Below are 22925 nucleotides of genomic sequence, written 5' to 3'. Positions count from 1 at the left end.
TCAATGATGAAATCTACATAAATACCTGAAACAACATTCAGTCCTTGCACTTGTCTGCCACCTAACTTTGTAGACTCTGATTTCTGTGAGTGCTCAACAGAGATGCTTCTGAACCTGCTGTCACTCCAATCCATCTTCATTACTTAGGAGAATGAATTGTTTAAAATTTTCATATAAATTCCCTTTTTACTCGATTATGAAATATACTTTAATTTGACAGCAATGTTATTTTTAGTAATACTTTTTTGTAGCCTTTAGTATTAACATGTAGTTGGGGGAAAAAAACTGCTAAATATTTATACTTCTCTTCTTTGATCTTTCACTCAGAAGAACTGAAAAGGTATCACACTTAACATTTTTATTATAAATATTTCAGATAACGTTTGAAAGAGGCCAAATTCACCTCTCGCATTGGATTTGTTCAACTTATTGAGATAGGTTGTCACTCTGTAGTGCTTCCAGATGGCAATTCAGTTGCCAATGGTTGGGAACTTTTGGGTGATACTGTTGTGACTAATCACCACTGACAGAACCATTAAATATTGCTGTTTGACAGAAGTAAGACCAAACCCTCTTCCTTCCTTTTACTTGCATGCTGTGTCTCAGGGGGAGGTAAATATAGTATCTTCACACAAAAAGCACAACAACTCTGCAAAAGCAGTGCATCTTCCAACAGTACATTTTGCAAGCAGGTTGTCCCTCACCCTTTCCAGTGCTAGCCAGTTGTGCTGGAAGGCAGTGCGCTGTCCTGTCTAAGTCATGGAGTTCTGCCAGATCCACAGAGCCTATTGCTGCCAGAGCTGCCTCATTCTCCGTTTAAATTACTTGTGATTTAGGATGTCAGGAGAAACGTGGAAAAAGTGGGAGAGCCAGCAGTGACAGAAAGTATGTTGATTAGTTGTTCTTTTACTCCTTGAAAATGTACATTCTTCTGTAAGAATTTGATATTATTTGCTGGCTAGCAGTCAAAACACTTCAGCTGTCAGTGCTGCAAGGACTTTCAGGTGTTGCACGCTTCTGTTCTCAGTATTCTCTGATTCTTCATCAGCTGTGTCAACCGAGTTTCTTTTCTAGAGAGCGGTGTGATTCATCATAGGAATTTTTGGCCTTGGCCTCTCATGGGAGATATAGTCTTGCCATGGCTTCTGAACCACACAGTACTGTGTAGGCACAGTATCCAAACTGAGTTATTTTGTTCTTTTGGTTGCTGGATTGGCAAATGATTTAGCCTATAGTTGTCAAATTTCAATCAAAAAAATAACAGAAAGTATTACCCTGTGTATTTTATTTTGGTGAAAATATGACTAGACATTGAAAAGCATTTGACACTGAACCTTCGCAGTTAAATGTAGGGAAAGTGAAGCTATACAAAACTCTGTGCTGTATACAGAACAGGTGTTCTGTCTTGTGTGATGCTGAGACTGGCATTTTTTCTCTTATTTTCAGCATCCAGTTATTTTTCTATGTTTAGTACATAATTAAATGTCCCAAATATTTTACCAAACAACCTTCTCATTTGCCACTGCAATGGGTAGGAGTTATTTCGCTGGATTTTGTATGTGTGTTTTTGTATCAGAATGTGTGTTTTTTCCTATCTGTATTCCACCTGTGCAGTCCTTGGATCTGTCATAGTGATAACCCTGAAGAAGAGGTAGGTTTATTTTATCATATTCTGAGCCACAATGACTTGCACACATTCTGATCTTTGTGTGCATGCCCACTGCAGGGCTTCCTTTTATTCCTGAAAGCCTCAGCCTTGGTAAGTCGAGAGACTCATTCCATTAAAAGTACATAAAGTTGCATCTCTCTGGCATGATGAGTGCTCCAGGGTTACTGTGCTGACAGCAAAGCAAGTCTTGAAGATATTCAGCCTCTAGCCTATTCTTGAATCTTCCTGGATTTAGAGCAGGATTTTGAACTGACTCACTAGATGGAGTGGTGGGCCCTTAGAAACTGAAGAGGCCTGGTGTGATTGGAGAGAGCAAAATTTCCCTAAGGGAACTTCCCAATCTAAATCTCTGTGGAATTAATTCCTTAGTGTTGGTATGGATCAGATATGATGGGAATTTTGTCACCTGTGCTTGATAAATATTTTTCCCAAAGAGGGGGAGATTGGAGAAGGACAAGCACTGGTACTGGAATCCATACCCTTGAGAACTGGTTTTACACCTGCTTTACAACCATTGATCATTGCTTTCTTCAAGGAATCAATGAGTTGTATTAAAAAAGAAAAAAAAAAAAAAAAGAAACAAAAACACCAATCCCAAACCCTACAGCTTTGCAATTTTTTTCTGCTTTTCCATGGCAGCAAAAGTCTGTGTCATGGTTAGCTTGTGATCCTATGGGATACTCTTTTGGTATAATGGAGAATGATATTGTTCTTCCTATACTTCACACTAGTGGTATTTTGTCATTGCTTGAATGTAATGGATTCCATTACTTTTGGCGCTGTGAGGCTTAAGAGCTCTTTGATGGGAAGTGCTTGGATCTGAGATGGGTTGACTGTATTGTTGGCTGGTTACTGAGACAGCTATAACAGTGCACAGGGAAATATTCTTTCAGTTTTTTTGTGTAACTTGCTCCATTTACAAGAGTTCCTTCTGCTTGGGAGCTGATGGAAGAAAGCCCTGCACCACCCTCACATTAGTTCTTCTTTTGCTGGCATTCAACAAGCCAAGGTGGCCTCTTGAAATGAGAAAAGGTAGCTAGAGGCCAAAGTGCTGAGCCAAAGCACAAATAATTGGTTGAATTGTTTCAATTAACTTTTAGTGAATGCATCTAACAGCCAAGAGACTTCCTACTCTGGGTGATGCTTGTGAAACATTTTTTCAGTATATAGCTGTGTCTCTTCTGGCATGTAAGAAATTAGGTGACAGATTTAGGTAGAAAAGGAAAGTCATGATATACAGTGGGTTCATACTTGACATGAGCCATAATGACAATGGGTTAGATCCTATTTAAGGCTACATGACAGTGTCTTAGTGACTGAGAAGCTGAAAAAGTATGAGTGCTTGCATTTTTCATCTAACTTTCATTAACTTAAATAGCAGGTGTTATTTATGTGCTTTGCCACTGCATCCCATACCGTGCTCTTTATTTCTCTCAATAACCTGGCTAATAACAGAATTTTGACACTTTTTCTAGATTAAGAGATAAGCTTAAAAATGATTTAATATTAAAGAAAGAATGAATGCAAAGGCCAGAGGTTCAGAGTATTCAGACACAGATTTCACCAAGTCCGAATGGAAAACAGCAAAAAGTCCATTACAGTCTCAAGTTTGTGAAATACAATAGCAATCTTTTTGGTCCAATTCTATGTCAGTGAACATGCATCTCTTTTAAAATTAAAACAAACAAACAAAAAAAAAAACCACAGTGGTCAAGTAATGTTGATGGTCTCAACACGGTTATGTTGACCTGAACTATTTTTGAAACTGAATTATTCTGCCAGGTTTCGGCTGGAAAAGCTCTGCAACAGAAATGACCATTCCCTGCTTTCTGTGGGTTTAAGTCAATTCTTTCTTCTGGAGGTGATCTAGTGCCTTTCACTGTCATCAAAGTCACCTTAAACAAAAACACATCCATTTTTTAAAGTGCACTTTTTTTTTTTTGGTGTACAATACACTCTTGTAGAGAAATGGAGTATTAGCATTTGAAAGGACTGATGAGAACGCATCTTTGGGAATGGCCTTTGTTCAGAAAATTACGGGTATATTCTACATGCATATCACCATGGTAATTGAATTATTTGCCATTGACAGTAAGGTATATAGCACCAGCCTTTTGCCATTTTCCATGATGTGGCTCCTAGCAAAGAGTGCTATTTGTCAATTTAAAATTTATAGTATGACATTTAGCAGTTGTGCCTACTATCATAGTGGACGTGGTCTGAAAGCATGGAACAAAAAGGAAAAGGTAATTACATCTTCTCTGTGCTGTTGGATGCTGAAGTCTTTTCTGTCTTTTTAAGACAGGCATGTGGAGAAGCAAAAGTAAATGGGGAAAGAAGAAGCTTTGGCTGGATAGATTCTTCAGAGCGAGTTTTTAGCTGTGTCGAATGAGTTTCATGCAGGCATTGGGGCTGAAATCTACCAAGCATCATGAAGGTCTTCCTTCTCATAGATTTCAGAGAAAAAAATGTAGGTGGCTCTTTCTGACTTGGGTATCTAAACTATGCTCTCTCCTTATTAGTCTTGTTGGAAACTACCACATGGAAACACAGATATGGCTATGCATTCAGCTTCTATTGGCTTTCCTGAAAGTGTTTTTGTGAGAAGATGGAAGAGATTTCTGTGGTGTCACTAGGGGTTGAACATCAAATCTGTGGCCTGGATTGTTCAGTGCAGGAGAGTTTTACCTGCCTTATACTCAAGGTGTTTTTTCTGTTCTAAATGAAGTCAGACTCCATGTCTAAAGAAAACAAGGATGAGTTGAGAATACCTATCTACGTGTTTGGTATTCTTGCAGTTTAGTATTTCTCCCCATTTCAGCTTACAACAAGAACCATTCTGGAACTGTTTGATCCACAATGCAAGGCCAAAGCTGTGCTCTCTGCATGACTCCAGCAGCTATGGTTCCAGTAACATGAGTGTATTTTCATTTCCTGCACATTATCATAACTCACAGGACAATGTTGCAAAGAAAGCGAGCCTTTCTCATCCGTTCTCTGCATCCTCAGAGCATGACCTGATCACTCTGAAATATGTAGGTGGTCACTGAGTACTGTGTGAAGGTTTATGTAAGGTAACTACGTAATGAATCTTTGTTTGGGATATAGGATGAAAACTGATGTGGCAGGAATTGGGAGAGCCTCCAAGAACCTCATTCACACAACTCAGTTAACATAGAGAAAAGAATCTTGAATACTTGTGTTACCGTGTGTATAGGTCTTTCATTTCAAAAAAGATTGTGTAGGAAAATGTACAATATGGATATGGCACTGAATAGTACTGCTTAGTGCCTCGCTCAGAGAACAAAAGACAGAGTACTCGTTTTTGCTCCTTGATGCTGTGGGAGATTCTCATCTCTACTTTTCTATTCCTCAAAGTAAATCCAGCTTTCTAGAAAAATGTCTGGTTCTCTGTTGTCCTTACCCATTTAAGAGCAGGGCTAACCTCCATACAGAAGTCTCTGTGCTTCTGTGCTTTAAGACAGATATAAAATAGAACACAGTTAAGAAGTGTGGTGCTTTTTCTTTCCCCTCCAACTCCCAGATGCCCTTTATCTCCCTCTTCAAGTGCAGGATGGGGAATTCTTGCTACAGTATTGCACATAGGTGAGCCAATACCAGACATCTATTCTTTAGGTAACATTTTGGTTACCAAATGACCCCATGTCTTACTTTTATCTAGCCACTGAGGCAGGTTGCCCAGTGGCTATGTGTTCAGATGTGTTGCTATTGGTACCTTCTGGGGTCAGCTTTATAGACAATCTGTATTTAAAACATCATTCAGTGAACTTCCATGCAGGGGAAGATAATGCACAGTTATTAATTTTTATTGCCTAACATAGCCTTTCATTCTAGCCCTGAATCCAGTGTCAGGTTGCTTTTGTGGTCATTTTATAGGACAACGGGAAGACCAATGCCCCTTTATTTCTTGCTGTGCTCAGTTATCAGGCTGAAATATCCAAACATATACACTGACCTTCAGGGTAGCCACATGCAGTGAATCTGACCAGGCAGTGAGTAGTTCTCTAGCACACGGAGGAAGCTGTGTGCCAGCTCCTTAATATCACAAGGCAAAGCTGTTTCCTCCAAAAAACACATGAAAGGGTGTTAGACATTGTTTCACCTCAGTGTTTATTCACTGACTGTAATCCTGTGGCCTCAGAATACATCCCTATCTTCTTTTTCCCTTTGAGCAGTACTTCACTGTATTCACTGCATCTCATTACCTGAAAGCCGCAGGCTGGTGCAGAGGAGACTTGTGACACTGAGATCAGCTAAAGCCTAATGGGAGAGAAGGAGTCCGCGTGACTGCAAGCTGCATGGAATTGTCTGGAGGTGCAGCTTAGATAAATAAAGCCTAATGCACTCACCGTTAAACTTCTTCTCCTTCTTCTTCTTTTTTTTTTTTTAACCTGATGAAGCTGCTGTTCTTGGTTTTGGCCTCATATTTTCTGTTGCTTGGGATAGAGAGCTAGAGAGCTGCTTCTTCTGTATCACCAGGCTGCAGCATGACAAGCAGGAGAGAGTCCACTATGCAGTAGCTGAGCTATCTTTAAGGTAGGCAAACGCTCTGTGACTCTGAGCATCCTCGCAGACCACAAGCAAATCAAGAAAGGAAATCAGCAAACGTATTATTTGCTGACAATAATTGTTTCCAATCACAGCTGATGGCAGTGATAAGTTTCATTGCCTATTATTTTAATTTGAGGGACAGGGTAGGTATTGAGGAGTAAAAGACCAAGAAGTACTTGTCCCCATCTGCCTTGAAAAGTTAGTTAATACTACTCTGAAAACAATGCTTAAGTTTTCTGAGACTTACAGCTTGTCTTTATGGAAATATCATTAATCCCTTATACTCTTTCTAATTAGTAATAAAGATGCAATTAATTCTAGCTAAAAGGACAAGAGAAAAATATAACATACCAACCATATGAGTGATGTGTAGCCAGCCATATGTATTAGCATTTATATCACTGTTTGGCTATAATTGCAATTAGATTAATTACACGTAATGCAATCCAATGCTTAACTGCAGTTACATCTAACCAAACCCCAGTCCAGTGCTGCTCTGTAAGACCTCTGTCCTTTCGCAGTTTAAATGCGTCCTAAAGATGCTGTTTTCCACAACACCCACAAGAAACTATTGCATCATGTTGTGACCTATTTAATTTGCCCATGAATGAACTGCTGGCTAGGATGGATGGAGAGGGTTATGTAAACACATGGGACAAGAGAAATCATTACCTTTAGTTAACCACGACCAGTCAAGAAACAGTGGTAGTTGTTACCCCTACCACAGCTTAGAAATGGTAAGCAAACTTGTGTTCACGTCACATTGAATGACAGTACTGAGTTTTCCATTGTGAGATATATTCTCAGTATATACAAGAGTTCAGGATCGGGCTTGTGACTGTACAGCTTCTAAAGAGATTTTCAGCCAGATCAATTTGGAAATTTTTTTGTTCAGGTAGGTTGCTGTAACACCTTTAAAAGCTGAAGTACAACAATCTGTTGTCTGCCAGCCTGGTTTTGATTTTTTTTTTTCTATTGAGCCCCAATCTTACTCCAATTTCTCTCTTTCAGTGTAGCATCTGGTCAAACCCCTCTTGTTCAATTTCCATGCTTCTCTCAGATCTCTCTTCTCAACTGCTTTGCAGTGGTGGAGCAGAGCAGAGCAACACTTTCTCTGCAGTTACACCTCTCCCTCTTTTTTTGAAGACTGCTTTTCTACAGCGTTTATCCTGCACCTTGGGAAAGCTCTTGGCTGGTTTTTAGCAGTTAACTGCAGTCAGCTAACATCTCATGAAATGTAGTTTGCCCTTTCCTGTACTAGTCAGATTTAACTTGCTTCATCTTCAAAGAACACGCACACAAAAAGGAGAAATGCTTTAATTTGAAATAATCTTTTTGTTGTAAACTGCCAGTGAGAGCAGGGCAAGCTTCCCACTAAAGTTGAATGAGACAAAGTTGGTATCAAATAGCTATTCTGAAATAAAAACTACCTGTGCCTATTTCTAGTATGATCTATGTTGAAATGAGTATCTTGAGAGATTTATCTTTGTACATGAGCACACATAACTTTAGTTTTAATCAAGTAGTCATAATAAACATGATATCTGACCTGAAACATTTTCAGGAAAGAGATGATCTGAAGCTTGATGAATGCCTCTGTGCACCATTAAATGCAAACTTCTGCTAGTCTGGGAGATCCTTTCATCTAGTACTTGATCTCCAGTTTCCCTTTATTTTTCCCTCTCAGATTTTCCATCTTTCACTGCAACGGTTACCTTTGAAAGTAGAAGCTGTGTGGGCTCCATTTGAAACCAAAAAAAAAGGATGCCTCATCTGCCATGTAAATGCAGTAATACAGGCACTGCAATTATAGAGATATCCCTTTCGTGCAGGAGCTACGTACTCTGGCCTATTTTTGATGGAGAGCAAGACAGCAAGCCTGTTACATGCCTTTCTTTCTCTTCACACAGATTTTTTCTCTCTTATTCAGCTTATTGGTTTGTCCTAGCTTTGCATTACCTTGTCTTTGCCCAACTCAGCAACTGTTAAATATATATATATATTTTAATTTTTAATTTCCATCATTCCCTCTTTCTTTTTGCTGGTCTCTTTTGCCTTTTCCTTTCCACAGCAAGGGGTAAGAAATGTTGACATTTGTGCCTGCTGTCATGTTATGCCCTGTTTCTTCCTGAGTTTGCTGGGCTGTCCCTGCTTTGCTAGGCCAGCCTTGTGGTGTGTGGTGTTGGCAGTTCCTTTTGTGGCCACTTTTACAGGAAAGCCATCCTGAGCAGTTCTGAGGGCTGCAGCCCTACCTCATGGCAACTGATGGGAAGGACGGCTTCTTCCCTTCACGCCAGGGTGCATCCACCATTTTGTCCATGGAGCAGGAGGGCAATGTCCCACATCACCTCAGCTGAAAAATGAATGCTTTAGTCTGTGTTTGCGTCTGTGTATGGAGCCCCCTCCTCTGTGCTGGAGGCTGGATGGCGAGGCTTGAGATGCTCTGCGTTAGCTAACAGTTTGCCAGCACGTGGAGATTGAGCAGTGTTTTCCTTGATCTGTCACGGCCAGCCCCACTGGTCTGAGGGGAATGTGTGTGCACAGTGCTCCCTAGAGACTGCCACATTAGCACCAAAATGAGAATTATGGTGTCAGCAGCAGTTCAGTTGTGTTAGCATAGCCCTCCTCCTGGGCTTGTTTACCCTGGTAAGAAGCTGACACACCGAAGTACCCAGCTGAAGTTAACTCATACAGGGCTGGCTGGCGGCTCCTGCTCAGCCTTGCTCTCTGTCAACCTTGCCTGTGACACAGGCAGCCCTTTTGCTCTTGTTTTTTCCTATCTAAACTTCCTGGTGGAGAGCTGGCACAGTGAACCAGAAGAGGTCTGTGTCCTGTTGTGAGGCACATTTTAATGTAGAAGGCCAAGCAGTTTCTCTCAAAGTTGGTTGTTTTTTTGTGTTTTGTTTTGTTTGTTTGTTTGTTTGTTTTTTTTCAGTATGAGTATCTGGCAGAGGGTGGGAGTAGAAAGGACCCACAGCAAAAACAAGTGGAAATGTAAGGTGGACTTCAGTAAAATATTCTGCCAAAATTAAAATTCAGCTCAATCCCACCTCTCCAGCCTGTGTACTTTAGCATTAAGATGATTTTCAAGCAACAGGAATAAAATTAGTCTGCAAATAAAAAAATGTTCCAGAGGGTAAGTGTTCAGCCTCGAGTATTTGCATTTGTAGGCACATGTATTTATGGTTCCTCTTTTGGTTTATGTTTTGTAGGACAAAGAAGGTCAGCCATTGCTACCGTATTGTTTACCGTCACCCGGAGAGGACTTTAACACAGAACGAGGTGCATCGTATCCATCAAGCTATTGAAGAATCAGCAGTTCGAGAACTTGGGGTTGAGGGCAGGTTCTAGCATTGCTAGTCTGAAGCCCTAATGACAGTTGCTTTCTCTTTTTTTTTTTTTCCCCTTGTTTCTTTTTTTCTTTTTGGGGTGGGGAGTACAAGTAAAGAGGGATTCTGTGACTGAACCTAGCACATGGAAAACAATTGATAAATAAGCAATGGCAAAACTACCAAATAATAAACATTACTACTGAGAAATCATTGACAAAGCACTGGTGCTTTATTTTAAGTAAGGGGGGAACAACAGTAATGTAAGATTTCCCTCCTGCTACAATAAGGAATACACTGCCTGGTGGTTTTCTGTGTTGTTAATTGGTCCCTGGGTTCCATTAAACTGTAAATACTTGGCATTATTTCTGGGTTGACAGGATCTTCTGTCCGTGTTACGAGTGAAGCAAAACAGAGACACAGCTTAGCACAGGAAAGAAAAACTATTTTATTCTTCCACCCCTCCCTCTTTCTTAATACGGAATGGCAGATTTTGCTTCAAGAAACCTTCAAAGAGGTACACCTTGCAAAGTTTGGCTCTCGGACCTTCAGAGACCCTGGGTATTGCTTTCGTCTGCTACAGAGAAGGAGGAGAGAGTGTGGCTCTAGGGCTGGACTTGGGTCTCTTCAAATGCTAGGCCTTTGGTGAGTCTTTCCTGTTGGATGTCCCTGTTCCTACAGAACTGAGTGGAGTCACTTACCGAGGCACTCAGAGCTGTGCACCTTCCCCAGGTGAGGAGCTCCCTTATCTTATTTTCTAGGGGCAGTATCTGCTCGGAAACTTGATGATTAAGGAATGAAACCAAACTGAAATGGGATCTCCTTCTATTTCAGACAGTAGTCACTTTATGGGTTGCTTGACTTTTTCATTGCAGGTTATAATTAAGTAAATTTTGGTAGTGGTATGATGCTAGGTTCTGCAGAACTGTTCAAATGGTCTGATAAATACTTGAGGAGCTATTGCAGATGCTGATACGGAATATGGGACCTGTTTTTACTAGCAATGGTATTCATACAGTCTTGCAGCTCACACCTGGTTGCTGTGCAGGAAACATTCCCTCCTTCAGGGAAGAAGGCAGTAAAAGCACTGCAATAAACAGCATCTAACGCTGATTTATACCTTATCAAGAAACATCTGTGCAGTGAGCTGGTACTCCACCATAAGAAGCCAGATACTATTGCAGATGTGACAGAAGCAGAAAGCGCATTTCAATTTCATTACTCAACATATTTAGCTGTGTAAACAAATCCTAATCTAAATTGCTGTTGTGTCATCCAAATAACTTGATTATGAAAACAATATGCTAGCCTGTCTACAAGGCAACAGAATGGGTGCCATTTAGTCAACAGAAAAACCTACTTGTTTATTTTTGAAGCATGATCAACTAAGATCCCTTACACACAGCTTAGCCCGTTTGATCTTTCTCTGTCTCCTTCATCCTTTGACATTTCAGGATTCTCAGTGAGAACCACTGAGGAGGACCACTACACTGAGCTGCACTGAGTAGTAATTTTTGCAAGACAGGGCCTGATCCATGCTACCACATGGGGCAGCAAATTATGTGGATGTTATCTGGTGGTATTGAATATGGAAAGAGCTAGAACCTATCTGCTGTACCAAAATATAATGGGGCATAGAAATCTGGGGAACGCAAGGAGGAGAAAAATAGACGACAAGGCTTTATCACTGTAGCCACAGATGTCACTGCAACAGAGTTGTCCCTGAGATTGACCTAAAACCATGGGATCATCTTCTGGAGTGGTTGTTTACATAGCAGTAGCTTTCATGCAAACCAAAATGTGAACCATTCAAATTAAAAAACAACAACCAGGAGCAAGTTTGATTCAGTTATATGAAGGATTTTAAGGCCTGTAAAATCAGATGGACTGGCTGTGAGCTTAATAGGAATGCTTGGGTGTGTTTAGATTAAGTAAGCCTTTGTCATGTATATTCTAGGATTAATCGAATCTAAAAGCCTATTGTTTTGGCAGAGATTCACCACTACTAGCAAAGTAGACCTCAGATCAGAAGGCATGGGAGTTGCAATTTTATGCCACTGTCCTTTGAGAAATATGACTTTTCCTTCTTTACCTGTCCTTGATTTTACCAGGGAAATTTGCTATGGGCAGTAGCAGACTCTAAACTGAGTAATGTGAAATCACATGCTCCCTTGTGGATACCAGCAGAGAGCCCATGGGAATCTAAGGGTGTGATAACCATAATTTATTTTACTGTTGATTGGAGACAGATGATGCTACCAGTATCTCAGTGGCTGGTCTGATCCCTGGCGAGAATGTAAAGGCCTGACTGAGGACAGTCCTTTGTACAGTCCCTGACCAGTTCTGTCACAGAAAGGGCTACCCTCACCTGTCCCTTGTTTTTTCCTAAGACACAGCACAAAGGTATGTAAACTAGCTTGAAGACCAGGAACAACAGGCTAGTTCACCCTCTACTCTGCTACCCTACAGTCTGTCTCACGAACATCCCTTGATATTTCACTGGCCCACATTGTAAGCAATGGCTGTAATTGGATGGGCTACAGGTCTAGTAAAGGTGAGTGAGTTCCTAAATGTTAAAGTGATACCATGCTATGTGGAAATATTAAGGGGAAAAGCATTTGATTAATTAGTGTGCATACCGACTGAGTGGTGTAGCGGCAGGCACAAGGCCCTGCTTCTTGTTTTTATCAACTGTCTGTGTTTATTTTTGTGTGCCGCTGGGTTTTATATCAGCGTCCTTTAATAAAAGAGAAAAAAATCAATTGTAGCAAAAGATGCAACATGTCCCCAGGAGAACAGGCTGGGGATTTCTTTGACTGAATGTTGTGTACTGTTTTAATGTTCTGGGTGCTGGTTTTGTTCATAGTTGCCATTGGTTTTCAAGTTATCTGTGATTCCTGGAAGACTAAAGATTTTGCTTTAACACTCAGTTTGGGATATTCCCAGTAAACTGGCATCAGATTTACAGTGCACTGAGACTTATCTGGTTTTGATGTTCTTGTTAAAGGCACTGCAATGGAAAAGTGTTGTGAGTAGTAAATTGCTCAGTGTTTTTACCCTTGAGATTTCAGTGACCTCTGCCATCCATAAACTAGTATTGCCAGGCACAATCAAACAGTTACACTAATCTGAAAACAGCTTTTTACTGAGAATCCAGACTTCATAAACCACTGGTGGTTTTGTGGTGATTTACCCTCCATTTAGAGTGTTACTACTGTCCCTTCTGCAGATTGGTGGCCATACTTTAGCACTGAATTTATCAGCTTCTTACTCTGTGCAGGTGTGCTGATTATCACAAGTATTGACAAATTGGTCCCAGCCCCTGGATAAATTCATGTAGGGCTTAGCTTTCGGATTTGAGGTAAAAACTCATGACCAAGCCAGGACTCTATGGTGGTCCAGTGCAGTAAACTCAGGGAGTCTCACCCCCCCCCAAGAAAACAGAACGAAGTCGAATGCATTGAGTTCATGTCTGGGCAAAGCTGGAGAACCTTGTCTTCACTGTGAGGTGACTGGAGCATGGCTGGTGCTTACTAGTTAGGCCAAGGTTAGAAAACACTGTCTGTCTTTTTTGCCCCGACACAGATACACACACAAACAGACACAGAAGTAGTTTTATGCACGAGGAAGTTCTGCTGAGTTCAGTGCAAGCATATAAAATGGCTGTATTGGCTATTTCAGTGACAGACCTGCTAGCTGATATCACTGGACTATCCCCATCAGAGTTGTTACCATCTGGGAGAAAAAGGGATTTTGTACTTCAACTCTGAAATAAGCAGCTGTATTTTTAAAGCTCAGAGAGTTTTATTCAGATATTACCTGCTCTCTTTGCTAAAGACGGTTCTTTATGTAAAAAGGATTTGCTTTCTATGTAAACCAGGCCATACTGACTAATCACAAACATCCAGATCAAATTTTAAGGTTGTGAGTGTTGCCTCTAAAAGGTCACCAGAACTGAAATGTTCTTATGAGGACCTTGAACAAATCTGTAGGACGCACAAGAAACCAGTCATTGACACATTACCAGCTTTTAAACATGACTGCAATTACAGCTGAATTTTGAGCTGAGTATCTCAGAAGAGAAGACTGCACTTCAACACCGAGCGCGGGCATATGCTGGGGGAAGGCATTGACTTCTCCAAAATCTGCTGTGCAAGGTTTGATCATGGTTAACATCTGATGTGGTCCCGTGGTTGGCACTTTTCATGCTTTTATGCTTTGTCAGATGGCCTCTGCTATTCTATTTATGCCCTCTGTTAACTAAGTAGAGTCTGTTTTAGTGTGCCTTTTATACTTGGAAAACTGTGTTAAAATCACTTTGGCCATGACCTGGCTTTCTCATTTTGGTTTTGCTTGCTTTGGTTTTCCTTCTCTTACAGTTCTCACTATTAAAGTTTGGTATAACTTTGGTGAAGAAACAGTGTCAGGCTGTAGGCAGGGAGATTTATCATACCACAGACTAAAGCCTGTGCTCCCACACCACATTACTGCGGGGTCTCTCTGTGCTCACCCTCTGGATGCAGGTGATTAACACGTGGTCCAGGGAATTGCGCCTCTGCCTGCTCAGTAATTTGCTGGGCAGCACTGCAGTCATCCAGAGCAGCTGCCACTTAAATGGGCAGTAGATTGTTCTCTTTTTATTTTAGTGTCTGCAGCTTCACATGTATCACAGTGTGATACAGCCAGAAGCACTGTATTGGTATTTGCTGCAGCTAAACATCAATTAGATGCCTCTCATGATTTGGTGCCTATGCAGTCATTTTTCAGTAGAATCACTGCTTGCTCATGAGGAGTTATTCATCTACAGATGTCAAAACCTGAGGCACGTTGAGACAAAGGGCCAGGATTAAAAGATTTTGAGACCCCAACAGATACAGATAACTGCTTGTGGAATTTTGTTGATGTCTGTGCAGGTTTGAAAGTCCCACTGGGCATCTTTCCAAATGTTTAGTCACTTGAAACGTTTTCAAACCTGGCACTCAGCGACCATAGTGACACTGGTGTTGTTTTGGGAGAGGCGAAAAGGTGTAGCAAGAGATCACACTGTAGTTGAGCAGCAAGGCGGGAAGAGTTGTTTCCTGATGTCCTGGGCTTAAAGCACTGAATTATCCTCTCTCCCTCCCCCTCTCTCTCCCACTATGCTTCTGGGAGGCACGGATGTGCGTTTGGCTGCCTGCCTTCGCATAGGCACATAGTAAATAATTAGCATGCATAGCCAAGCTTTTTGGTCATCTGTTATTGTTGTAACTGATGATTAATTTAAGGGGTTATTGATTCCCATACCAAATCTGTACTCACTGGTGGTAGAGAAACTAATAGTCATTCACAAGATCTTTATTGACAGATCTCAGTGCAGGAATCGAATAAGTCAGTGTGGGAATGGAAATGTGTTTCCATGCAATCTGTAGGTTGGTTCGTGTCTTTCAGGTCACAAGGGGATGTAAATTGACTGAAGTTTAACTCAGTCGAAGGTCTAACTTGCTGTACCCTCTCTAAGATCCTTTTTGCCAGGCGTCCAGCAGCTTGGTGGGTGCTTTCAGGAGGGATGGGGCCATCTGAGATCACCAAGCAGCTCTCCAGAACCATCTCCCCAGTGTCCGACCTGCCAAGCACAAGGCCTGCCTTGCACAGGAGCACTGGTGAGCCTGATTGCCTACAAATTTATGCCATGTGCCCACAGTACTCTGAGGCCTACTTCATCATGCCCTCCCTTGAAATGCCTCCTTGCCTCTACAACCTCCTAAATGCTATTTAAGCTCCTTTCCATGACCCAGAAGCTCATTTTTCCCCTTTCCCCTTTTCTACCACAGTGCCCTGTTCAGTGCCAGGTGCTTCGCTGGAGATTTGCTCAGACTTCGTCCCCTCTGGTGGCATGGAGCAAATCAGATTGATGGCCCCTGTGCACATGGGTTAATGTTTCTGTGGGAACTTCACTTTTGGGTGTCTGTACTCAGCACAGCTGCTGTTTTTTACAGGGGTTGCTAGAATGTCGTGCCTTGGAGACCTTCACCTTGAAGTCCAGTGTGGTTGAGATTATTCCCCTGGGTTCAGAAGTCAGTGGTGGTCACTGTCAGTGCAAGGATGGATGCCCATCACCATTGCGCATACCCTTGCTTCTGTAAGAAGGTGAGACAGAGAAATAGGGTTGTAGTGAAGATTGTTAGCATAAGTGTATCAGTAATGGAAGTTCAGACAGGGGAAACAACAAATTAGTAAGAATCTGATGCCCAGCATGGTGTCCTCCGCGTTCTTCCAGAATATGATTACAAATGTGTTTTTGTTAAATAATTTCAGCAGCCTTTTGTGTGTTTACAAGCTGCTGTGTTATTGTGCTTTATAGTCCGCATCACTTTTCATTCATTTCCGCTTGCTAGAAAACAAAAAAATGTGAATTCGGTTAAGAATGAAACTATTTCCTATTGTTTCTTGTCTAAAAGCATTACCTCTTATTTTTGAACAAGGAGGGCAGCCCAGCATTTCTGAGGAGATCTTCAGCACCTAGCACAATTATGTTACTTGTGTGCTGCACACACATACACATATGAAATAGGTTGGAGTGGGTGATGTGAGCCTTATTTCTGTGCTGCAGATACAAAAGCATTGTTGTTTACCATACTCAGTGAGATTAGAGACTTTTGTCTCCTGCTGCTCTGCTCCAATGCACAGATAATCACCTTTTTCCAAGAAAAATTCAATACTTTCTGATGCTTCCTGCTGTCAGAGAGCCAACAGTCTTCTGAGCACTCTCCCTTCAAAGAGCAATCGAATTTTTAGTCAGAGAGAACTCCCTTTCCCACTTGAGATGCTTTCCTTTCAGGCAGAAAGACTTTCTGGCATCTGTTTTAGGCTGCTTTGCAACACCTGTTGCTGGTGACAATGCAGGTCTTTTCTGCCTTGTGGGAAGAAAGGTGGCATAATAGAAAGGTTGGATTTATAAAATAAATTTGAACTACTTAAGTGCCCTGCTTTAATTAAAAATAAAGTAAAATAAAGTAAAATCCTAGCCTCTTATTAATAAAAATCAGTTTTGATCTTTACTAGAGGGCAGGCTTGTGCAATGGTAACATTTCCACATCAGTGCAGCATATGAGGCTCCGACAGAGGGCAACTTTGTCACTGAAGGCTCTTTCATTTATGTTGGAAAATTGCTTCATAGTTTTCTGGCTTCCTTTCCAGTTGCTCACACATCCTAGAGTCTTTGGCAGTGCATTCTCTGCTTATTCTCTAACACCTTCTGTGATACAGACTGAATTCCTTGACTGTTCACAGCGTTGGAGTTATTAAGCATCCTTAGGGCTATTGTGAAGTATATCATCAGGGGAATCAGGACTTCAAAGTGCTCAGCAGGTGGCATGCCCTCTGCCTGGATAGCCCCCAGCCCAGGCCCAAGTGGCCTGGCCTGCAGCAGGGGGCTTGTTCTGCAGGAGCAACACGGCCTTCTGGAGCGTTTGTGTGCGTGGACATGGGTTTGCCAAGCTGGGCAGGAACCAGCACATCTGTGAGTGGGCTTCTGTCCACATAGTGGATGGGCTGCCTGTGAGACCTGGAATGAGGTCCACTTCAAGGCCAAGGATGGCAACACATGGTTGGGACAGGGAGGAGAAATTCCTACCTTGAGTTCAGCTTGTCGCAGGAGAGCCACCATAAGATGTGCCAATCAAGTCTTGAGAGGAACCTTGTTACCTGCCAAGAGGAAAAAGCTCTGAAGAGGATAGGATAACAGATGTGACAGTGGGTTTTAACTTGCAGGGCCTGTTGATTGCTACTACTTTCTCTGGGCTATGAAGTAGATCAACTGGACGAGAGGATGTCCAGACACAGTGCAGCCTCTCCTAGCAGTAATGTTTCAATGGAGACGTGAGGAACAGAAGAAAAGTACTGACATTTCCCAGTGGTGAATAGATGTGAACTATACCCCATGAGCACTTCTGCCCTGCATTCAGGTGGCACCTGTTACATGCTACGAGGGAAGAGGTAATTTGTCTGATGTAAATGCAGACGGCATTGTGCATGGCCATTTCCGCCTGGAAACCACATCTACAATCCAGGCTGATGTTAAGCCAAAAAAAAGAACTTCTTTGCAGTCTTTCTGAATAGGAAAAACTCAAGTCCGAGGGTTCTGTGCACTCCTCATATAGATCGTGAGCTCCATCCTAGGCCCTCATGATCCCAGTGACCTTTCCTGCATAGCTGTTGAGGTATTTTGTAAGTAAAGGTAGAGCACTGTGCAGGGAGCCCCATGCAGAAAGCCCTCTGGGAAAGCACACCCTGTAAATAGGGTAGGATAGGCTTATTATGAAACCCCTTCACTTAGTGACAGACCTGAAAAGGAGGGGCCAATCTGACCATGTATGTGAGACTTTTCCTTAATAGGGATGATAACCCATAGCTTTCTTGCAAGATCTTAAGGATTTTGAAACTTTTTTCAAATAAGGATCAAATCATACACATTTATCAGACACACAAACTGAAGGCTGGAGGGGCTGAGGGTTTTGTCTGGTGCCACAGATTAAGTCCTGAATCCAGGTGTTCCCAAGGCACTTTTGATCCAGTACCAGAGTCCCTTTCTGTAGGTGATGGGAGCCCTCAGCAATAAAAGAAGAGTAGACCTTACTGCTTTACCTGATCCTTGCAGCACTGGGCAAAATGAGGCCTCTTTTTACTACTCTGCTTCTCTGCATTGCAGTGGCATCTAATAAATTACACTGGATGCTGTCTCCACCTGATTTTGCAAAATCAAACCAGAAGTACAGCAGTGACTGAGAGACTAAGTATTAAGGAAGGAAACTGGGAGGCAAGGAGGGCCACCAGGCCTTTAATATTCCTCACTACTGCCCAGCCCTTTCTCCTTTCCAGAGCACGTGCTGGGTGAGGCCAGCAGGACAACCGGCAGCATGTTCACACACCTTTGGTACTTTGTGAATGCTTTTTCTGCAAGGACATCAGTCTGGTGTGTGTACCAAAACTACATCAGGAGCTATATGGTTGCTGCGTGGGGCACCTTCGCAGCAACCACACCTTGGCACCTTGGATATGCTGTGCGGAGGGATAATGATAAGGCTTACCCCTGCAGGTGCATTGCTCCAGGTATGATGGTGCAGAGAACAGCAGTGGTTCTTCTCACTCTGGTCCTGCCCTGCACCCAGGCCAGTGCTCACCACTAGCACTTGTATTGGAGAACTCAGGCACATTTTCGTAGGGTGCCATGAGAACTAAGTCTCATGTGGTGATGACTGAAATATATTTCCTCTTTTGAAAGGCTGACAAGCATGCTTGAAAGCATTTCATTGGGTTATCTAACTGCATTTTGTTTTTATTGTCTCAATATGATGACATATTTAGGAGTTCTCAATGGATTATTTTTCTTCCATCAACTTATTTGGTTTCCCTTTGTACCCATGTAAACTTCTGTCATTCACATCCTGTGGCAAACAGTTCAGCTAAGTTGTGTTAAAAGAAAACATGCTTGGGATTGGTCTGAACCTGCCAACTAGCTTCACCTGGTGTCCCAGATCCCAGAATAACCCACACAGTCAACACCGGGCCACCAGTAACCAGAGGGGTTCTGACAAATCTGGGAGATTTTTAGAGGAGTGACAAAACTGATCAGGAGAGGTGGAAGCACAGGTAGATGAGTTCAAATTAGAAACGATGCACAGCCTAGCTAAGGAATGACTAACAAATGTGTGGTTTGTGAGACATGCAGCTCTTTGATGAGTACGAACACCCTCCCACTCTCCCAAGCACAAGAGAGGAATTTTTAGCCTGACATGCAGGGATGTAACAAGGGCTAATGGTGTGACAGTCAGGCTGAATATAAGGTAAAATATCCTGACAGTGAGATGTATTTTGCTGTGGAGCAGTCTCCCGAGGGAAAGGACAGGAGCCCAACTGCTTGGTCCTTTTTAAAGCTAGACTGGACAAAGTATTAAAAAAAGGTAGTCCAGAGAACAATCTTTAATTGGCAGAAAGATGTACTGGTGATCTAATAGGTGCCTTCCTTTTCAAATTCCTATGGTATGATGTTCTCTATAATGAGTTTTGACTGTTTTAAGCTCAGAGGGTAAAATGGAGATAAAACTGAAAAAGGAAAAAAAAGAAAAGAAAAAAGATTAACAAGAACTAAGAAAAAAACTGGAGGTTTATTTAATAGTAAGAAAAAGTGACAGATTGAGTGTTCCTTAGGCCAGTGGTGCTATTCAAAAATAGCATTGCAAATGGGGAAGGGAAAGTTGTTACATGGGTAATAATTACGGTAGTGACTTATTTTGTTAGAGCTGCTGTAGTCCAGAAAGATCCAAAAACGCGTTTCAGGTTGGGTGTGTGCACGTGTACATTCATGTAATGCAAGAATTGTTTCAGCTGAATCTAAAATGTACTGACCACTGGACTGAAACAGACCATTCTAGTGGCAAACAGCAACCCAGTGCAGCAGTTTAGTGTGGAATATGATGAGTAACTTCTATAACTGAAACTATACAAGAATTGGTTTCATTTGGAAGAATTTCATTAACTGATAAAATATGTACGCATGGGTTTCTTTTGCAACTGCCTTTCCCCATGTCTCTGCTTTCAAGGTAGGAGATTCTGGCAATATTGATTTGGCTTCACTGGTTGCTTTGGGGTAAGAAGGGAGAAGTTTGATGAACTAGCATGACCCAGAACTGAGCCACTTTGGACTGGCTTCAAGGACAGACACGAAGTCACTCTTGCTGGTCATGTCATTGCTGGTTCTCTTGGCCCACATCACCCTCACACTCTCACCTCTTGGCGACTTTTCAGAGTGTTTCTTACAGAAGCTTTATTTTTCAGACTGTTGGCCCTAGATATTTGGTTCATGTTATAACATCTTTCTGTGGGCCTGATGCCTGGATGAAACTGCCATAGGCAAAGGCTGCCTCTTTGTGTAGTTTTTATCTCAAGACTTGTGAGTCCTGACTTCCATTCTCTGAATTGCTGGAGGACAGGGGGACTCTCATTTAGCGTAGCAAAGCCCCACTGGAAAAGAAAAGTCTGAAAATGTGAAATAGTAGCATCTGTGTATGGAACTAGAAAAGGCAATTTGGAAAAACTGAAATGTATTATTAGCTGTTTTTTAATATTGTCATTTTAAAGTGAAATGTGTTGGTTGTCATTCATATGGAGGACATCGACTATTTTCTTATTTTTTTGTTTTCTTAAATAAGCATTCACAAATCAGAGTTAAAAGAAAGAAAATTGCCAGAATACAGATGTTAGCATAGTTCTGTTTGGTTATTCTGCCTGAATTTAGACTTTCTTAGAAGACAGCCTTGAGGAGTCATTTGACTTGAAAGAGGAAGGAGATGAGCGAGGTGACAACTTGCACATTGAACACGTCATCCTTCTGAAGCCACATGCTCACCATGGAACTGACTCACATGACATTAAAAATTATTTGGTCTCATTTACATTATCTGTTTAATTTGTTTAATGTAATATTTGTTAACTTCACAATTAGTCAAACACTATTAATTAGTTAATGAAGATGGCAAATGTTACTGTATAAAGTGATTGATTACTGAGCAGCTGAGGTACTATATAGTTTGACTACCTCTGGTTTTTACATATCACTAGACAGATTTATCCAATATTCAAGATTTTTATGCAATAGTCACTACAGATTTAGCTACTTGGGGTATTATCTAGTCATACGTAAATCAGTCAATTTTTTTCTCTGAGTATTTTTATTCTTATTATTCACAGAAGTTGGTTGGATGTAGAGTTTTCACTTTTATCCACCAGAAATTTTAGCATTTCAACAGAACAAAATACCCATTCAAGCCTGAGACAAAATTCTGCCACTCTCATACTTTCCAAATATCAGAGCTTAAAAGTATTTATTTAAAAAATAAAGTGACAGTCTTTTTTTCTCTTTTTTTTTTTTTTTTTTCCAGGTGGATGAAGTATTCAGAGATGTTAGAGGACTAGCTGCGTTCTTATGTGCTGGTGAGAAGTCAACAGCTTGAAAACCACCAGTAGGCTGAAAGCCTCTAAAAGACCACTTCATGGTCTGGAGTTCTCAGGACTTGCAGGTTCTTAGTGTTACAACAGCTGACAAAATGGCTGTGCCAACATCTTCCACCACGTAACCTGCTGAAAGTGCAAGGTTCCCCTGAAATGGCTCAAAAAGTCTATGTCCAAAATCTTTCAAGTAGTCCTAGGACTTAGACTGTATATTAGTATTTGACTTTCAGTCAGACACGTGTTCCTACACTTTTTTTGTGAATAGAACTTATATTCCTTCTTCACTTACGCATCTTTGCAATCTTACCTTTCTTAATAACATGATCAAGAAACTCTCAGACCGGGGGTTGTTCATCAGCTGCTGTTACATGATATAGCATTTAGTCTGGTTATACTGTCTTGTTTGGGGAGAAGACTGTCCTCTGGCAAGAGGCTGTGTAGATCCCTTACCTCTGTTTGCTTGGTGGCTGCTGGTATGAGGAGGCTGGAAAGGGGGGGAAGGGGCCTCATCTGGAATCTAGCAGCAAAATCACAGCACAGGTGAGTCAGAGATTATTGTTTCCTATTTAAATGTTGAATTCATATTAGGTAAAAGGAGGGATGTGATTACAAAAGCCAAGCAGAGGACAGACCCTGCTTGGTCAAGGGGGTCTAAGTACCACAATAAATGATGTGATCTACTGAAATGGGAGTTGGGGGCTGTTCTTTTTATTTCCTGCAATGGCATTGGCCAGTGAGACCATGAAGAGGTCACTTCCCCTCAGTTTGCCAGTCTGTAAAATGGGAATGATGATGCCAGTTTTCCTGTGCCACATGCTTTGAGACCTCTAAAGGTAACACACTGCACAAGCCTGCTTTGTTAGCATGGACATTTCAAGAGACAATGTTTGCATTTGCATCCCAGTACATCGCGATCATATAGGGATTATGGTATCTGGTGTAGCACAGTGAGAAGGGCTACTCAGGAAGCGGGTCCCTGAACTTCAGCTGGTCGCCATGGTGACTGAACAGCTTAGCACTGCAAGAAGAGAGAAAAAGCGATATATTGTGCTGGGGATAACTTATGGCATCAAGGCTGCACGTTGAAGTACCTCTGGTTGTCTGGCTCTGGTCTTCCTGGACACTTTGCTGAGCTCTGGGATTTCCTCTCCCTGAATCTTCTTCTCCAGCTCACCTATGATGAACAGCTATGGGCCAAAAAATGAAAACATGACGGTGAGAGAACCACAGGGTAGCTTTCCCTTGGCTTTTTTGTTGATATGGTGGGCAGGAGGGGATTCTGCATCTCTGAAGCCCTTTTGCAAGGACTTGGTGTTGAAAGCTGGTGAATACCATCTGCTGTGTTCAGTCAGTGTTTCTTCACCTTTAGC

General features: G+C 41.7%; 1 protein-coding gene across 3 annotated transcripts in view; it reads left to right on the top strand.

The window, feature by feature from the left end:
* The window catches only part of FARS2 (phenylalanyl-tRNA synthetase 2, mitochondrial), a 260157-nt gene extending 237917 nt beyond the window's left edge, over positions 1-22240 (top strand). For 2 of the 3 annotated variants that reach the window (XM_040549898.1, XM_040549900.1), the window contains one exon: positions 9454-9780. In XM_040549898.1, coding sequence (XP_040405832.1) covers positions 9454-9592 — 139 coding nt within the window. In that variant the 3' untranslated portion in view covers positions 9593-9780. Of the gene's footprint in view, positions 1-9453; positions 9781-21485 lie in introns of those variants that run through there. The other variant, XM_040549899.1, reaches the window with a different exon arrangement.
* The last annotated feature ends 685 nt before the right edge of the window (positions 22241-22925 follow it).

Source organism: Cygnus olor, chromosome 2, assembly GCF_009769625.2.
Source record: "Cygnus olor isolate bCygOlo1 chromosome 2, bCygOlo1.pri.v2, whole genome shotgun sequence".
NCBI lineage: Eukaryota > Metazoa > Chordata > Aves > Anseriformes > Anatidae > Cygnus > Cygnus olor.
This window is presented reverse-complemented; position numbering and strand designations above follow the sequence as displayed.